The sequence below is a fragment of the Oreochromis niloticus genome, linkage group LG6 (genome assembly GCF_001858045.2).
Source record: "Oreochromis niloticus isolate F11D_XX linkage group LG6, O_niloticus_UMD_NMBU, whole genome shotgun sequence".
Lineage (NCBI taxonomy): Eukaryota > Metazoa > Chordata > Actinopteri > Cichliformes > Cichlidae > Oreochromis > Oreochromis niloticus.
In genome coordinates this window covers 27,845,794-27,861,710 of record NC_031971.2, presented here as the reverse complement: position 1 = coordinate 27,861,710, position 15,917 = coordinate 27,845,794, and the positions used below count along the sequence as shown (strand labels likewise).

The following is a 15,917-nucleotide window of genomic DNA, read 5'->3' as shown; positions in this document are numbered from 1 at the left end:
ATACTCGCTCTCTACGTCACATCACACTTTAAGTTTCGATCAAACAGCCTAGTTGGTTTCACTTTCTGGTCCTATGCTCTGCAAAAGTATGCAGTTACCACGCTTTTGCAAAAGCATGTCGTTTCCTGTCAACACTTTTGGCACAGAGTGTACTCAAAGTTAGGCCTTTCTTATATAAAGCAATATAATCAGCATCTAAGCATTTAAGATTATAAATTTAAACCCCAACAATGCCAAAGTATCCTTGGGCAAGAACTGTGAGCTGGTGTGAAAGCTCTCTGTCTCACATGTATGTGAACAGCTACGTGTACATGGCCATCTTCATCTTTGAGGCTCTGGTGAAAATCGTGGCGAGAGGCTTCTGTGTGGGACTCTTCACCTTCCTCAGAGATCCCTGGAACTGGCTGGACATCATCATCATCAGCACCCTGTAAGGCTCAATAACACACCTCACACTCTCACACAGACTCTATGTAAAGCCTTAAATCTGCATTCTTTCTAATGACCAGCAGGGGGCAGCTTCAGGTTGCAAAAACAAAATTCAGTGTAATCTGTTTTAGATTTATTGGAAAACGGCTGACATGAAGTTGGTGAGACTTATTTCTCTGCCGTGATTCTGTGACATGTACAGTCATTGGAAAAGAAAATTTTCACAGGACGATCCTGAGAAAAACCAAGTCCAGCCTTACTCCCTTCATGGGAATTAAGAGGGTAAGCAGCAGCCAGGTGCTCCTAATCGAGCCAGACTGATTAGTCATGCAGAAAATGATCACTTCAAGTTGTTGCTGCTGAAGGTGTCTCTCCAAGCTACTCACTGATGAGGTATAATTAGGACTGCTTATACTGTGAGTTTGTAAACGGAAGAGCTCATCTTTGTTCACTTCTTTAATGTTGGTTACAGATTAACACGATCCAAAAAACAGGAAACACTATAAAAGAGCCTTCACAATAAGAGCCTCTCAGTCCTGAATAACAAGGCTCACTGCAGCTGAGAAAATACTCAAGAAATGTGATCCACCGATTGAATCCACTCAATGCTGGACGTGACCTTTACAGTTACACCAACACAGTTCTTGTCAGTGTGGTCTCATATCTATAGGTCCATGTCCGTGCAAATAAGGTGGGCTTTTTCCAGCTGTAAAGGTGAAAATGATCTTTTTGCTGCTTTCACCACCACATCCATCCATCCATCCATCCATCCAGTTTTCTTCTGCTTATCTGAAGCTGGGTTGCAGGGGCAGCAGCCTAAGCAGAGAAGCCGAGATCTCTCCATGATGTCCTGGGTCTGCCCCGGGGCCATTCCTTTGTTATTACCCTTATATTTCGAGTTTAGTTGTTCCTTGGTTCAGGCACTGAAACTCCATGTTTAGGTTTGGGACTCTTTCAGTGTTTGAATCCAGGCTGACATCAAACACTGTCCCATTAAACTGACCACACAGAGACTCTTGATGTTTCTTAAGGCTTGGTAACAAGCTAACATCCTGTAGCTGAACGCTCGCTGTGCTGCTCTGCTTTCCTGTGTAGCTTTCCTGTGTATGTCTCCTCTACCTTTGTCACTGATAAAGTTTTTAGATTTATGTTAGGACACTCTAACTGTCACGTCCTTATCACCGGTTTTGCTTCTGTATGTTCTGCTCGACACACTTTGGCTTTTTCCTGCTCGGTTGTAAATGTCTCTTTATGTTTTACAGCTGCTTTAATCACTGCTTCATGATTATGATGATGAAGGTGGTGATGATGACGACTCTGTCTCAGATTGGTGTCACAGTTCATAGATTTGGGGAAGTTTGCTGTGCTGATGACGATTTCTCTGCTGCTGAAGATCTTCACATGCAGCCAAGGTGTGTGTGTGTGTGTGTGTGTGTGTGTGCGTGTGTGTGTCTGTGTGTGTTTGTGTGTGTGCATCTGTGTGTGTGTGTCTGTGTGTGTTTGTGTATGCGTGCGTGCGTCTGTGTGTGTCTGTGTGTGTTTGTGTATGCGTGCGTGCGTGCGTCTGTGTGTGTCTGTGTCTGTGTGTGTGTCTGTGTGTGTGTGTGTGTGTGTGCATCCGTCTGTGTGTGTGTGTGTGTGTGTGTGTGTGTGTGCGCGTGCATGAGTCTGTGTGTAGGTGTGTGTGTCTGTGTCTGTGTGTGTGTGTGTGTCTGTGTGTGTTTGTGTATGCGTGCGTCTGTGTGTGTGTGTGCGTCTGTGTGTGTCTGTGTGTGTGTGCGTGCGTGCGTCTGTGTGTGTGTGTGTGTGTGTGCGTCCGTCTGTGTGTGTGTGTGCGCGTACGTGAGTCTGTGTGTAGGTGTGTGTGTGTGTCTGTGTGTGAGCAACTTGTATTCACAGCGTGGGGCTCTCTTTACAGGTCTGAAGAAGACGGTCGAAGCTCTTGTCCAATCGGTGAAGAGGCTTGATTGTGTCATCATCCTGACGGTGTTCTGCCTGAGCATCTTGGCTATGATTGGTTTACAGCTCTTCATGGGAACCCTGAAAAATAAATGTGTCATCTGGTCGATGAACACAAACACGACAGAATTCGATTTCCACAACCACACCACCTCTCCAGGTATGATGGTCGTACCATATCCTGATTGGCAGGTTAGCTTTTGTGTTTTTAAGACAGATGGCTGACTCTCAGGTTTTCTTCCAACATTACAATGAAAGCAGTGGAAAGAGACGTGCCCTCAAGATCTCATGTGAGATCAGGTGAACCTCTGAGGAAAAGTCTTCAGGTCCAAAAACAAAAAGTCAAAAAACAGTTTTATTTGTTGTTATCAGATTTTAAAATCACCCACAATAATGTAGATGCTGAAAATTACAGCCTAAATGTGACCTTTAATCTGTTATTGAGAGTGTTTCCTGGCTCAGTGATGTATTAAACATGTCCATGAAGACAGTTCTGCAGCACAGTCCCTAAGTGCTCGTCCAGGGATGTTATCAGGACCTGGGACTCTGCATGGATTGATCCTGGTATTAGAAAGATATCCTGAGTATGTTCAGCTGGCTTTGTAGTGCAGACTTCAGCACCTGTCATCGTTGTCACCCCTGCCCTTAAATTAGAAAGGTGAAACGTGATGTGTTTGTACAGTTTGGATGTCTGTCTGTCTGGCTTCTAGAAAACTATTACTACATTCCTGGACATCCTGATCCTCTGGTGTGTGGAAACCAGTCAGACGCTGAGTAAGTAAACATGAGTGTATCTCTTTCATTCACTGACAACAACAGCAATAAAAACAAACTGTGTTTTTATGTGTTCAGGCGCTGTCCAGATGGTTTCAACTGTGTGAAAGCAGGAAGTAACCCAAACTTTGGATACACCAGCTACGACTCGTTTTTCTGGTCTCTGATGTCACTTTTCAGACTCATGATGCATGACTTCTGGGAAGGCCTGATGCAGTTGGTCAGTAACTCACTGATGACCACACGTAGGCTCCTCCCAGTACTCCGGTTGTCTCATCTGTTTCTCTCACCTGTCTGTCCCTTTGCAGACGTTGCGAGCTGCAGGAAAATCCTATCTGATCGTCTTTCTGCTCGTCTTCTTCCCGGGTTGTTTCTTCCTGCTCAGTCTCATTTTGGCGGTGGTTGTCATGACACGAGCAGAGCAAGAAGAGGCTCAAGGTGCCGAGGCCATACAAAGAGAAGAGGAGTTCAGACGGATTGTGGAGGTGCTGAAGAGGAGAGAGGAGGAGGAGGAGGTCAGTAAGGACTCTCTGTAGTCATTAGAACAACAAGTCCACCCTCACTGCTTCCACAGGAATTAGGAGGGCAATGAGCAGCCAAATACTAATCAAATCTAATCAGATTCAGTTCATTGGTTGGTCATCAGTAAGTGTGTGCACCTCTTTAACAGCAGAATTTGGTAGTTTGCTGTGGAGCATTCAGGTGTGTGCTAACAATACCACATTCTCCCCAGGACTGGGTGCTGCACCTTCAAAAACACAAAAGCAGGAATCAATGATCCACACACGGGAATAAAGTCGCTTCTTAGTTACTGAACCTTGTGTCACATGTTACAGGTGCAACTTTTTTACGTCCACCCAACTTACAGCCCTTTCTTCTTCTACCTCAGTGAGCAGGTTGTCAGGCTCCATGGCCACGACAAAAGGGAGACGCACCAATGCCAATTAAAAATGTTTTACTTTGAAAGAAACAATATAAGCTAACCATGGGGTGTTTAATCAGTACAGTCAGTGGTTTGAGTTGGTGCATAAGTGAAGAAGTATGATGTACAATGTTGTTTAGCGCAAGACACCAAGCCAAAACCCAAAGAATACCCAAAGAAGGTATCTCTAGGAGGAGAGCCACACCAACAGCTGAGCTCTGACAGCTTTCGTAGAGCACTGGCACACTAGGCCCAGGTGTTGCCAGTGTTGCTAAAACATGCCACAGCTGTACAAAATGTACTGGAATAACACGAGTAGGTCTATTATTGGGCTTTAGTTCTGTTCATATATTAAACAAGTCCTATTCTTCATCAAAATATCCTTCCTTCTGTGTCTAGCATGTGACTGATCCTGCAGACCTGTCGGCAGCTGATGCCAGTGTGCATTTAAAATCCGGCTGTTCCAAAAACCTTTCACCAGCTTCTTCTCAACTGATTGTGTCAGCCATGACCTTTCTGAGACAAAATAACCCTGTTTGGAAACTGTTCAGAGAACTGTGGGATGGCTCTGCTGAAATCGTCATTTAGTCTTAGCATAACTGAGTTTGGGTGTTTTGTTATGGACAGCAGGCTTCCAGCAGGGCAGAGACTCCAGAGCAACAGGACTCACTGCAGAAGAAGAAATCAGCTGCCGGTATACAAGCTACCAAGCAAGAACACGTTGAAGGTAAACAGATATTTACCTCCACCTCTTTAACCTCCACCTTCTTTCATTGGAACATGACAGGACAACACGCTCTGTCACTGAGAGCACTCACAGGCACAGAAACACCAAGAGCTGAGGCTCTGCAGACAACTTAATGCTGACACAGTTTGTGGCCTCACAGAGTAGCTTTGTGTTGCAGAGGCAGAGGAGCACCACCGGCCTTTGTGCTGCACCTGCACTGACGCCTTCCTGAAGGGGGACTGTTGTGGCTGCTGGCGATGGCTCAAACAGCAGTTTCACACCTTTATCACGAACCCTTTCTTTGACCTGGTCATCATCAGCTGCATCATTGTTAGCACCATCATCACAGCCATTGAACATTACCCTATGATGGTGGAGTTCATGGAGACCCTGGTCATCGCTCATCTGGTGAGTGTTGAAGAGGTGTCTGCAGATCCTGTTATCTCCTACTTGGTTAATTTAATGGCAGCTTGTTCACTGCAGCCTAAAATCAGGACTTTTCCATTCTGCTCCCTTAGTTTGGTGTTAGACTTGATCAGTCGGAGGGACCATATGTTCTTCTTCGATGTGCCTCCATGACCAATTTAGTGATGAATGCTGTTAGCATTTTAGTTCTTCAGCCACCTAGCAAGAGTGGTTTAAAATGTCCACTCAGAGCGACTACATCACAAATGGTAACGAACCAACGGTACAAACCTGTAAACGACCTGCATAACTGAGAGGAAAAGCAGCACAGTGAGGTAAAAATATAACGGGGGTAAAGTATAAACCTCTGGCAAGTCTCGAGAAAAGTAAAGATAAGCTGGGATTCAGAGGGAGCTTTGCTGAGGTTTATTCAAACAGCATGAGTCTTTTTGCAGTAACAGTGATGCCTGGTCAGAGTGATCTGTGTGACATTTTACAGGAAAATTATTGTTTTGTTGGAACTTCTACTTCTGCACGGGGCTCGGTGTGTTCGAGGTTTTTCGTCTGCCTGTCTGCCGATGGTTGGATGAATTGGATGCAAAACATGCTTCTACCCTGTGACCTCTGACCCCTTTGAACTGTGCAGGTCTTCCATGGGATCTTTGCTGCTGAGATGATCATCAAACTTGTTGCACTGGGCCTGCATGGATACTTCCAGGTCAAATTTGTAGTTTCTTCTCAACAGTTCAGCGATCTGCCATTTTCAAAGAAACATTTGTGATTGTTTGTTGTCGTGGTTACAGGTGCGCTGGCATATCTTCGACTTTATCCTCGTCATCATTTCTCTGGTGCACCTGGGACTGGCTGACGTTGAGGGTCTATCTTTGCTGCGCAGTTTTCTTCCAGTTAGTATAACATCACCATTACCGTCACCATCATCATGTGTCCTCACGTATCTTTCTGTTTGTCCAGTTCCGAGTGTTTAGGCTGGCCCGTTGGTGGCCGATGCTCCACATGTTTTTGAAGATCGTCTGGGCCTCAGTGGGGAACCTGACTCTGGTTCTATTCATCACGGTCTTCATGTTCTCTGTGGCGGGCGTGCAGCTGTTCCAGTCGGACTACAAAGCTAACGTCTGTCGCATTTCTTATGACTGCCAGCTTCCTCGTTGGCATATGGAAGACTTTTTCCACACCTTCATGCTCGTCTTCAGGGTCTTGTGTGGACAGTGTTTAGAGTATTTATGGGACTGCATGGAGGTCTCGAATGATGGCGTGTGTGTGACCTTCTTCATGATTGTCCTGATTGTTGGAAAGCTGCTGGTGAGTCTCTTTACACTCACCAACCTAGAATGACCCAGTCCACCTTAGTCCATCAGGAGTTTCTGAATGAGTTCCTGGTCTGTTTGCAGATCCTACATCTGTTCCTGAATTTATTGTTCATCAATGATCAGCTGGTGGATTCAGAAGACAAAACAACAAACACCCTGCAGAGAACCATGAAACAGACCAGAACCTGGATCCCCAAGAGTATCTGGACTTTGTGGGGGAAGAACTACGCTGACCAAGATCACAAAGGTGGTTTTTGTTTGTATATTTTGTCTTTGTAGGTTCTCAGTTATCCAGGGGTCCGTTCTTCGTACCTCGCTTACTACATCCAAGATCAAATGACACATCCAAGATCAAATCATCGCGCTAACTTTGAGCTCGCTAATCCGGTTCTCCGAACACATCTGTTGTTGACGATTAGTATAACTGGATGAAGTAATGCGAGATCACTGGGTGGCTTAAAAGGGGCTACGCATCGATAGTAGAAACATTGATCGGCAACCCTGTGATTGGTCGGCGAAGATGTCGAAGGCGCATGCTCAGTATTTTACGGCAGCAGAGCAAGAACTCTTGATTGAGGGATATCAGGAGTTTCAGAGTTTAATTAAAACGCAAAGGAACACTGCAAAGGCTGCAAAAGCAAGGAGAGAGGGCTGGCAGAAAGTTGGTGACAAATTGAACTCGTAAATAATTTATTATATCATATTCCATTATATCCTCTTTCACATTAGAGCCACAACAGGACCCGCTAGAACATGGGGGCAAGTAAAAGTGAAATATAAGAATATTCTACAGAATGGTAATATTTATCACTTATATTGCTTTTAGTCTCTTGAAAAGAGACCCTGAAATAATCTGTTTGTTTGTTTATAACAGCAACCAAGAAAAGGGCTGAGCAAATAAAGACAGGTGGTGGTCCTGCGCCCCCTCGTGTGTGTGTGCTGAATTCTGGAAACTCTCCTTATCAATCTTGCACCTTCCGCAATGGGTTGCTCGCGTATACGAACAGACATGACATGGCTGCGACAGACTTCCCAAATCCACCTTCGCTTTTATAGCCGTGGTCTCTCATCTTGATTACACGAAGTAATTTACTATTACTACTCTAAAATATGAATTACATCTGAAATAATCAAATACATGTAATAGAATGACTAATAGTACATTTCCCTTTTTTTAGGAAATGACCTGTATGTATCTGTATGCAATCAATAAAAGAATCAAATACTGCATTATCTTTAGTTACATTGATAATATTTATTTATGGTGAAACAGTGGAGAAATATCGCTGTTTCTTTCGTGTAAATGCAGCGGACATACCTGAGTGGCCGCGATCTAATCCTGTTTACATAAAGTAAACCTGCTCCCGAGCAGGTTTACGCTTACGGATCTGTTGCTATGACAGCAAGTCCCGGATGGGCTTCGGAGAACCGAACGATCCAAGATCACGCGAAATCGTCAACAATCAAATCCGGCTAACTTACTTAGCGAGGTACGAAGAACGGACCCCAGGTCACAGTAATCCAAGGAGCTTGTTTTGTGCCAGTACTTTATGGTTGTTTTTGGGGTCGGCATTATTAACATGGAACGTATACGTATAAAACACTGGCACAGCCACAGTGAGGTAACACATTAGTCAAAGTCAAACTAAACTTTATTGTCATCTCGCTATATCCCGTGCATCATATAGAGACGAGACGACGAGGCTCCAGTTACATCAGTGCAAAAAACCCCTAATAAATAGATATAAAAGGAGTAGGAAAATAAATATACACTTAAGACTAAGACTTAGTTAGTGAAGTCCTGTCTTGAAGCCTGAAACTGGATGTTTACATACTGGATCTGACTGCGACAGTGAGGGACTCTGCTCACTACTCACTGGTAGTAAAATATAAAGTGGATTGTAGTCCCGACTTAAATCCTCCCGTGCTTCCTTCTCCTCAACAAGACTTCAAACTAGTGACTGAGACCATAAATTCATTAGTGAGCTGAGAGATGAGGTGAGCACGAGGCTCATTTTCTCATATACTTGCAAATGTTCAGGTTTCTTTTACAACCAGAGGAGTCGCCACCTGCTGGACATTAGAGAGACTGCAGGTTTGAGGCAGTGTTGCCTTCATATTTCAGATCATCCTCACACACAGTCTGTTGTTAGTGATTTATTGTTTTCTGTGGATCGTATTTGGATTTCTGTGTCTTTTTAGGTGTTAGATTTAGAGCTTTTAATTTGAAAATATTTTCATGTTTTCCTCATTTGCAGGTGAAACTAAGAAAGACAACAAGGAGGAGTATCTGACCTTAAGCTCTGTGAGCTCAGACCAGCTGACCCTCGATGATAACCACACGAACATGGCCGCCTGGGAGGCCCCCGTCGCTGTGGCTGAGATTGAGTTTAGGACGCCTGAAAATGCACAAGAAAAGGAGACGCAGCATGTAAAGCAGATTCTACTGTTTTTGATCCTAGAGCAGAATTTCATGTTAAAAGTAAATACTGATGTGTGACGCAGCTTTGGCCTCGAGTACGAACAGCAGATAAACATGTTTGTGTATTTATTATTACACAGTGCTGTTTTCCTCACTGTGATCACTGTGCATGAAGAACATCTCTCCACACTTGATGCGACTGCAGCAGTAAAATACTCAGCTTGGAGATCATCAGAGCTTCAGCATAACTGCAGGTGTCTTTATGATGAACTGAGTGCAACACAGCGATGAGCCATCAGACTGCTTTCACACACACATCCACAGCACACAGGTTTAAACCAGACGACTGGACCATGTAAAGTTCAGGTTTTAGTTTCAAATTCATCAGCAGCTGCTCATGTTAAAATTACTGCAACAGTTTAAAGAAGCTGCAGGTGATCATCAGACTTTAACAGGACTGAAATCAGCCATCCTGAATTCACAGACACAGTAAAGACCCGAGACATAAACCACGTGAGGTTTCAGAGTGTGAACACTTAGTCCGGTGACAGTATTTTTAAGTAACTAGGACATTAAAGTTTGTGAACTTCTGTGTCTGCAGTGTGACGTCATGCAGAAACTTAAAGATGAAACTCATCCAGAACCTGAGGACTGCTGCTGCAACAGTATGAGCACACACACACACTGTTATATCAAATGATTATATGTAAAATAATTTAAACCTGCAGTGACAAACTTTTGTCTCCCTCTTCTGGCAGTGAGAGTAATTACGTAAATGCTGAGCTTTGGTAAACGTGTTCATGTTTCAACATATATGGATCACACAGACTCGGATACCTGCTAATTAGTGTTCAGTAACATCCAAATAAATGAAGTCATCTATGTCCACTGTGAGCGACCATCTTTGAACAGAAGCGGTGGTTTACGACACCAACTGTCTGCCATCTATAATCCAGTTTTGAGTTCCCTCCCCAGACGCCTTAACGCCCACTCACATCCTGGGCCATCTGACCTCAGGAATTCACATGACAAGGTGGGGCCAGGTTTCACAACGAGCTCACCCGAAACCCTGGCTGATTAGGTACCACACCCGCTTTCACACCTTGGCTCATGTGATTAGAGGATCACCAGGGAGTCCTTTGTCCCTCTTTGGGGGGATACTCCCACTGGGTTTAAATCTGGGACTCTCGGCCATTTGACCGTAGAACTGAAGAAGCTTCTCGGACGAGAGGTGAAACGTCTTCAAGCAACTCAAAGAAGTCCAGACGCTTTTCTTTGCAAATTCCTTTGACTACGATGACCTGGATGACTGAGAACCTTCACAGACATCCAAATAAAATCGTCAAATTTCAGCCCCTGAAACTGGACCTCAGACTTCTTGGATGTCTGTTGGTCCAGTTAACCTCACAGCAGCCATATTACTGGTCAGATGATTGTAATAAAAATGATTCAAAAGGCGCCAACAGCACAAACACGGTCCAGAGGTCCAGTTCAGGGACTCCAGTTGGCAGACAGCTAGCAGCTACACCCGCCTGTGTCACCATCCACCTGTTAGTCAAAGAGGCCACGCCCCTAATAATGCCAACTTTAAGGCTCAATACAAACCTTCTCTCACTTTCTTACAGTTGTCATGAAAGGGGGAAAGTATGGATATGGATTTTGTCTCAGACTGTAAACATGTTTATTTGTGCTGTAAAGTTTTAACATAGGAGTCTATGGGGACTGACTCACTGCTGGAGCCTCTGCTAGAGGAACTGCAGCGTTTGGTTCTTCTGTGCATGATTTAGTTTTCAGTGCCTCAGGTTGATGGATGATGTAGACCCAATTTAAAAGTTCAACAAACTGTGACATACAGAGATGATATCAAAGTTCCTGCACTGCAGTGGTAACAGAGTTTCCATTACATCAAGAGAACAGAAGCCAATCAGTCAGCAACGCCTCTGATGTGTTTCAGGGTGTTACATCTGCTGTCCGTTCCTGGAAATAGACACATCCCGGGGTACCGGCAGGGTCTGGTCTAACTTCAGGAGAGCCTGCCTCTGCATCGTGCAACACAAATTCTTTGAGGGCTTCATCGTCTTCATCATCCTGCTGAGCTGTGCAGCTCTGGTAAACAGACATTGTCAATACATATTTGACAATATACATCATGAATTCATGTCACATTCAAACCCCGAACTCACTCGGACATGAACATGTTTTATCTTCCTGGCTTAACTCCACACTGAAACCACTGAGCTAAACATGTGGCACTGATAGCGACCTGCATGAAACCACAGACAGTTGATTTGGTTTTTGAAATCACTTTTGGATCAGTGTCTTGATGCATGCTCAATCATCCAGGTAAGTAAATCCCAAAGGTTGAATCTGTACACCTGGTCGTAGCTTTTTCAGAAGAAACTTTCATCATCAGGGGACTTCTTCAGTCTCAGCTGACTGCAGGTCTCCAACCTTATAAACAGTACACTAGCTGGGCCCACGTCCTCATTTTAGGTTTGACAGCGTTTTAGTAGGTAAAGGTGAATGGTTGGACATGAATTGAGCTGCGGTTTGGGGAAGGCCTCGAAGGGGACTGGCGACGGCTCCCAGGCCTGGCAGATCCCCATGTACTAAATAGGAGTGAAGAAGTTAAAGAACTGAGAACAAGGAGGGAGGGAGGGTGGGGCACCTAAACGAGAATGAACAGCTTGCAGAACTGGGGGAACCTATATAGATGATAACCGGACGGAGCGTGTTTGGAGGCGTGGTCCCGCTCCTGAAATTCCGATATATAATCTCCAATACATTTGCACACTGACTGAAACTAGCACCACTGAAGGAACAATGGGCTGGGAGGTCAGTTCCTTGATCGTTAATATGCAAATTATTATGACCATTGATCAAAGACGATTGATCAATAACCATTAGTACCACTCACAGAGAGTTGGGGAATGGCTGCAATCACAGCATTGTAAGATGGTGACAGATGTACCCTTAGGCCCCCTCCTCGATTCAGAGATGGTCTTTCCCTTTTCACGTAAATGGCCTCCTTGGCTCCACCCTCAAACCAGCGTTCCTCCCTGCCCAGGATGTGTACATCCTCATCATTGAAAGAGTGTCCACTGGCCTGTAGGTGTAAATAGACCGCAGAGTCCTGGTCTGATGAGGTAGCTCTTCTGTGTTGTGTCATCTCCTTGTGCAATGTACTGTTTATAAGGTTGGAAACCTGCAGTCAGCTGAGACTGAAGAAGTCACCTGATGATGATGAAACGTTTCTCCCACCGAAAACATTCAGATGAACTGAATCAACCTTTTGGGGATTTGGATCCGTGGTTTAAAGAGACATCTGTTGGGGTGGTTTCCTGTTTACGGGTAGAAAAGTTATGTCTTATTATTGCAGAGGTGCTGCTCTAAAAGACACAACACAGGAAGCACACAAAACATCCCCTCACTAAGGCGCCAGAGTTGCAAATGATCACAGTCTACAATATTAGAGAGAGGATCACAACAATCAGATGACAAGAGCAGCCCTTGGTGACAGTGGGAAGGAAGAATCCCTTTTTTAACAGGAAGGGACCTCCATCTGAACCAGAATCAGGGAGGAGCAGCCATCTCCTGGATGTGTCGGAGGGTGGGGGCAAAGAGCAGAGAGAAAAATAGCATAGAGAGCTGATGAAGAACAAACAGGACAGCAGGTCGTCTGTTAAACGAGAAGGTCACACTGCTAGAATGACAGTGGTTGTCCTCAGATCGTCTCATATGCTGCTTGTTGTGAGTAAACAGCCGTGTGTTTGTGAACAGGTTTTTGAGGACATCTACCTGGAGCATCGTCCAGTCTTGCAGAGAGTTTTGAAGATGGCAGACCTGGTGTTCACCTTCGTGTTTCTGGTGGAGATGCTACTGAAGTGGATCGCTTTTGGATTCAAGAAATACTTCACAAGCTTCTGGTGTTGGCTCGACTTCCTCATCCTAGATGTAAGAGCACAATCGGCAGCACCGATTATTGGTAGTATTTTACAAAGCCAGTCACGGAAGGACCACAAGCCAGTGTTCTCCTAGTGCTGGTCCCAAGCCTGGGTAAATGGGGAGGGTTGTGTCAGTAAGAGCATCCTGACAAAATCTTGGAATGAATGAAAAATAATGTGGTGCATTTGACCATGTGTGAAGCTGGGGATCATAGACCCACCTCAGCATTGGTGATGGCACTGAAGCTAAAGGACAGGCTGTTCATGTCTGAGATGTGGGCGGCTTTGACAGGATGTCAGTATTTGACGTTGTAGTAAAGAAATGGGGTTGTTTCAGTTTGAACAGATAAACTAAAAGCACACAGTCAGGCTGGGTAAGATGAACCTGCTGCTGCTTCACTGCTCTCCTGTACAATGAGGTCAGTTCAATTTAATCGAATTCAATTCAGTGTTATTTATATAGCACCAAATCACAACAACAGTTGCCTCAAGCTGCTTTACACTGTAAGGTCAAGACCCTACAGTAATGTTAAGAAAACAGAGAAAACCCAACAATCATATGACCCCCCTATGAGCAAGCGCTTTGGCAACAGTGGGAAGGAAAAACTCCCTTTTAACAGGAAGAAACCTCAAGCAGAACCAGGCTCAGGGAGGGGCGGGGCCATCTGAGGCGGGGCCTGATTATTTAAGACCTTGTATGTGAGGAGCAGGATTTTGAATTCTGGATTTAACAGGGAGCCAATGAAGGGAAGCCAATACAGGAGAAATCTGCTCTCTCTTTCTAGTCCCTGTCAGGAGTCTTGCTGCAGCATTTTGGTTTAACTGAAGGTTTTTCAGGGAGTTTTTAGGACTTCCTGATAATAATGAATTACAGTCGTCCAGCCTAGAAGTAATAAATGCATGAACTAGTTTTTCAGCGTCACTCTGAGACAGGATATTTCTAACTTTAGAGATGTTGCACAAATGGAAGAAAGCAGTCTTACATATTTGTTTAATATGTGCGTTGAAGGACATGTACTGGTCAAAAATGACTCCAAAGTTCCTCACAGTGTTACTGGAGGCCAAGGTAATGCCATCCAGAGTAAGAATCTGGTTAGATGCCATATTTCTAAGATTTTCAGGGCCGAGTACAATAACCTCAGTTTGATCTGAATTAAGAAGCAGAAAGTTAGCGGCCATCCAGGTCTTTATGTCTTTAAGACATTCCTGCAGTTTAACTCATTGGTGTGTGTCATCTGGCTTCATGGACAGATAGAGCTGGGTGTCATCTGCATAGCAGTGAAAATTTATGCTATGTCTTCTAATGATGCTGCCTAAGGGAAGCATGTATAATGTAAACAGAATTGGTCCTAGCACTGAACCCTGTGGAACTCCATAATTAACCTCAGTGTGTGAAGAGGACTCTCCATTTAGATGCACAAATTGGAGTCTATTAGATAGATATGATACAAACCACTGCAGTGCAGTACCTGTAATACCTACAGCATGTTCTAATTACTCTAATAGGATATTATGGTCGACAGTATTGAACGCAGCACTGAGGTCTAGCAGGACAAGCACAGAGATGAGTCCACTGTCAGAGGCCATAAGAAGATCATTTGTAACCTTCACTAAAGCTGTTTCTGTGCTGTGAACTCCATGAGTAGTAAGCAAAGTTTATTTATTTATTAAGCACTTTTCACAGAGTCGCTGTACACAAAAGGGTAAAAAAATCTGAACATTAAGTGCTAAAATAGTCAATAAAAAGATTGGATAAAACAAAATAAAATAAACAGGTAGTTTTAAAATAAATAAATAAACATATAATCATTCAATAAAAATTCTGAAGCCTGTTTAAACAAAGATTTTAACTGCTTTTTAAAAGACTCCACAGAGTCCACTAAGTGTAGTTGTGGTGGTAGACTGTTCCACAGCCTTGGTGCCACAGACTGAAAGCCTCTGTGCCCCCTCGTCTTTAGTCATTTACAGGGAACAACCACAAAATCCAGAGTCTGTGAATGAAGACAGCCAACAGCAGTGTATTTTGATAATAAGCTGAGATAAATAATCCGGTGCCTGGCCTTTTAGTGCTTCGTATGTTAAAAGAAGAATTTTGAAATGAATGCTAAAATCTGCAGGGACCCAATGTAAAGAATATAAAACAGGAGGAATGTGAGCTTACTTTCTAGAACGTGTTCATAGTCTTGCTGCAGCATTTTTACAGCTGGGAGGCGTGAAAGAGATGATTTGTCCAAACTGGTAAACATTTTTAGACTATTGTAATAACCTAACTTAGAAATGTTACTTAAATGAAATGAACAGCAATATGATGAAGCTTTTACATGCAAGTCGAAGCCAGAGAAGAATCCAATATTACACCCCCTGTATGGCTCAACTCCTTCAACGGTCCACCATATACAAGCACAGGTGAGCCCATAAATTGCAGTAAGTAAACATTCATTACTAAATAAGGAAACCAGAATCATACAGGCAAGTGTGCCTGCAGTTAAACACTATAGCTAATAGCATCCCCCACCATGCTAGATGTAGGGGAGGAAAAATATCCGAACATGCCGTTCAAGACAAGGGTTTACAGTTTTAAACACAACTATGCCAACTTTTATCAGAATCACTCCAACAGAGGCAATGGTTTGTTCTAACAGATGGTCCTATCAGATAAGTAAGAAGAAAACAAGTCTAAGGCAGAGCCACATACACCAGCTTAAACCTCAAGCCTATAAGGCAGAATGTTACGGTAAATGGTATGAAAGGCTGCACTAACACTAAACAGAATGATTACAGAACAGTCCCCTGCATCAGAAACCATTAAAAGATCATTACAGATTCATTATACCAAAGACATAGTAAAGACCTGATTTTCTACAGTTGAACCCTGACTGAAACTCTTCCAATAAGCCATTCCTCTGCAGATGATCTGTTAGCTGTTTGACAACTACTATTTCAAGAATCTTTGCGATAACATGAAGGCTGGGGATTGGCCTATAATTAGCTAAGACAGCTGGGTCAA

At 43.9% G+C, this 15,917-nt stretch overlaps 1 protein-coding gene across 2 annotated transcripts in view; it reads left to right on the top strand.

Annotated features, from left to right (window-relative positions):
• The window catches only part of LOC100695625 (sodium channel protein type 4 subunit alpha B), a 35,226-nt gene that overhangs the window by 5,439 nt on the left and 13,870 nt on the right, over positions 1–15,917 (top strand). For both annotated transcript variants that reach the window (XR_003220407.1, XM_005465596.4), the window contains exons 6-21: positions 302–430; positions 1,756–1,841; positions 2,348–2,548; positions 3,099–3,162; positions 3,241–3,382; positions 3,471–3,677; positions 4,712–4,811; positions 4,990–5,219; positions 5,863–5,934; positions 6,020–6,121; positions 6,189–6,536; positions 6,626–6,791; positions 8,803–8,975; positions 9,568–9,631; positions 10,921–11,075; positions 12,747–12,920. Coding sequence is in view for 1 of the 2 variants with exons in the window: in XM_005465596.4 (XP_005465653.3) it covers positions 302–430; positions 1,756–1,841; positions 2,348–2,548; positions 3,099–3,162; positions 3,241–3,382; positions 3,471–3,677; positions 4,712–4,811; positions 4,990–5,219; positions 5,863–5,934; positions 6,020–6,121; positions 6,189–6,536; positions 6,626–6,791; positions 8,803–8,975; positions 9,568–9,631; positions 10,921–11,075; positions 12,747–12,920 (2,413 nt within the window). In the remaining variant the exon portion in view is untranslated. The remainder of the gene's footprint in view (positions 1–301; positions 431–1,755; positions 1,842–2,347; positions 2,549–3,098; positions 3,163–3,240; positions 3,383–3,470; positions 3,678–4,711; positions 4,812–4,989; positions 5,220–5,862; positions 5,935–6,019; positions 6,122–6,188; positions 6,537–6,625; positions 6,792–8,802; positions 8,976–9,567; positions 9,632–10,920; positions 11,076–12,746; positions 12,921–15,917) is intronic.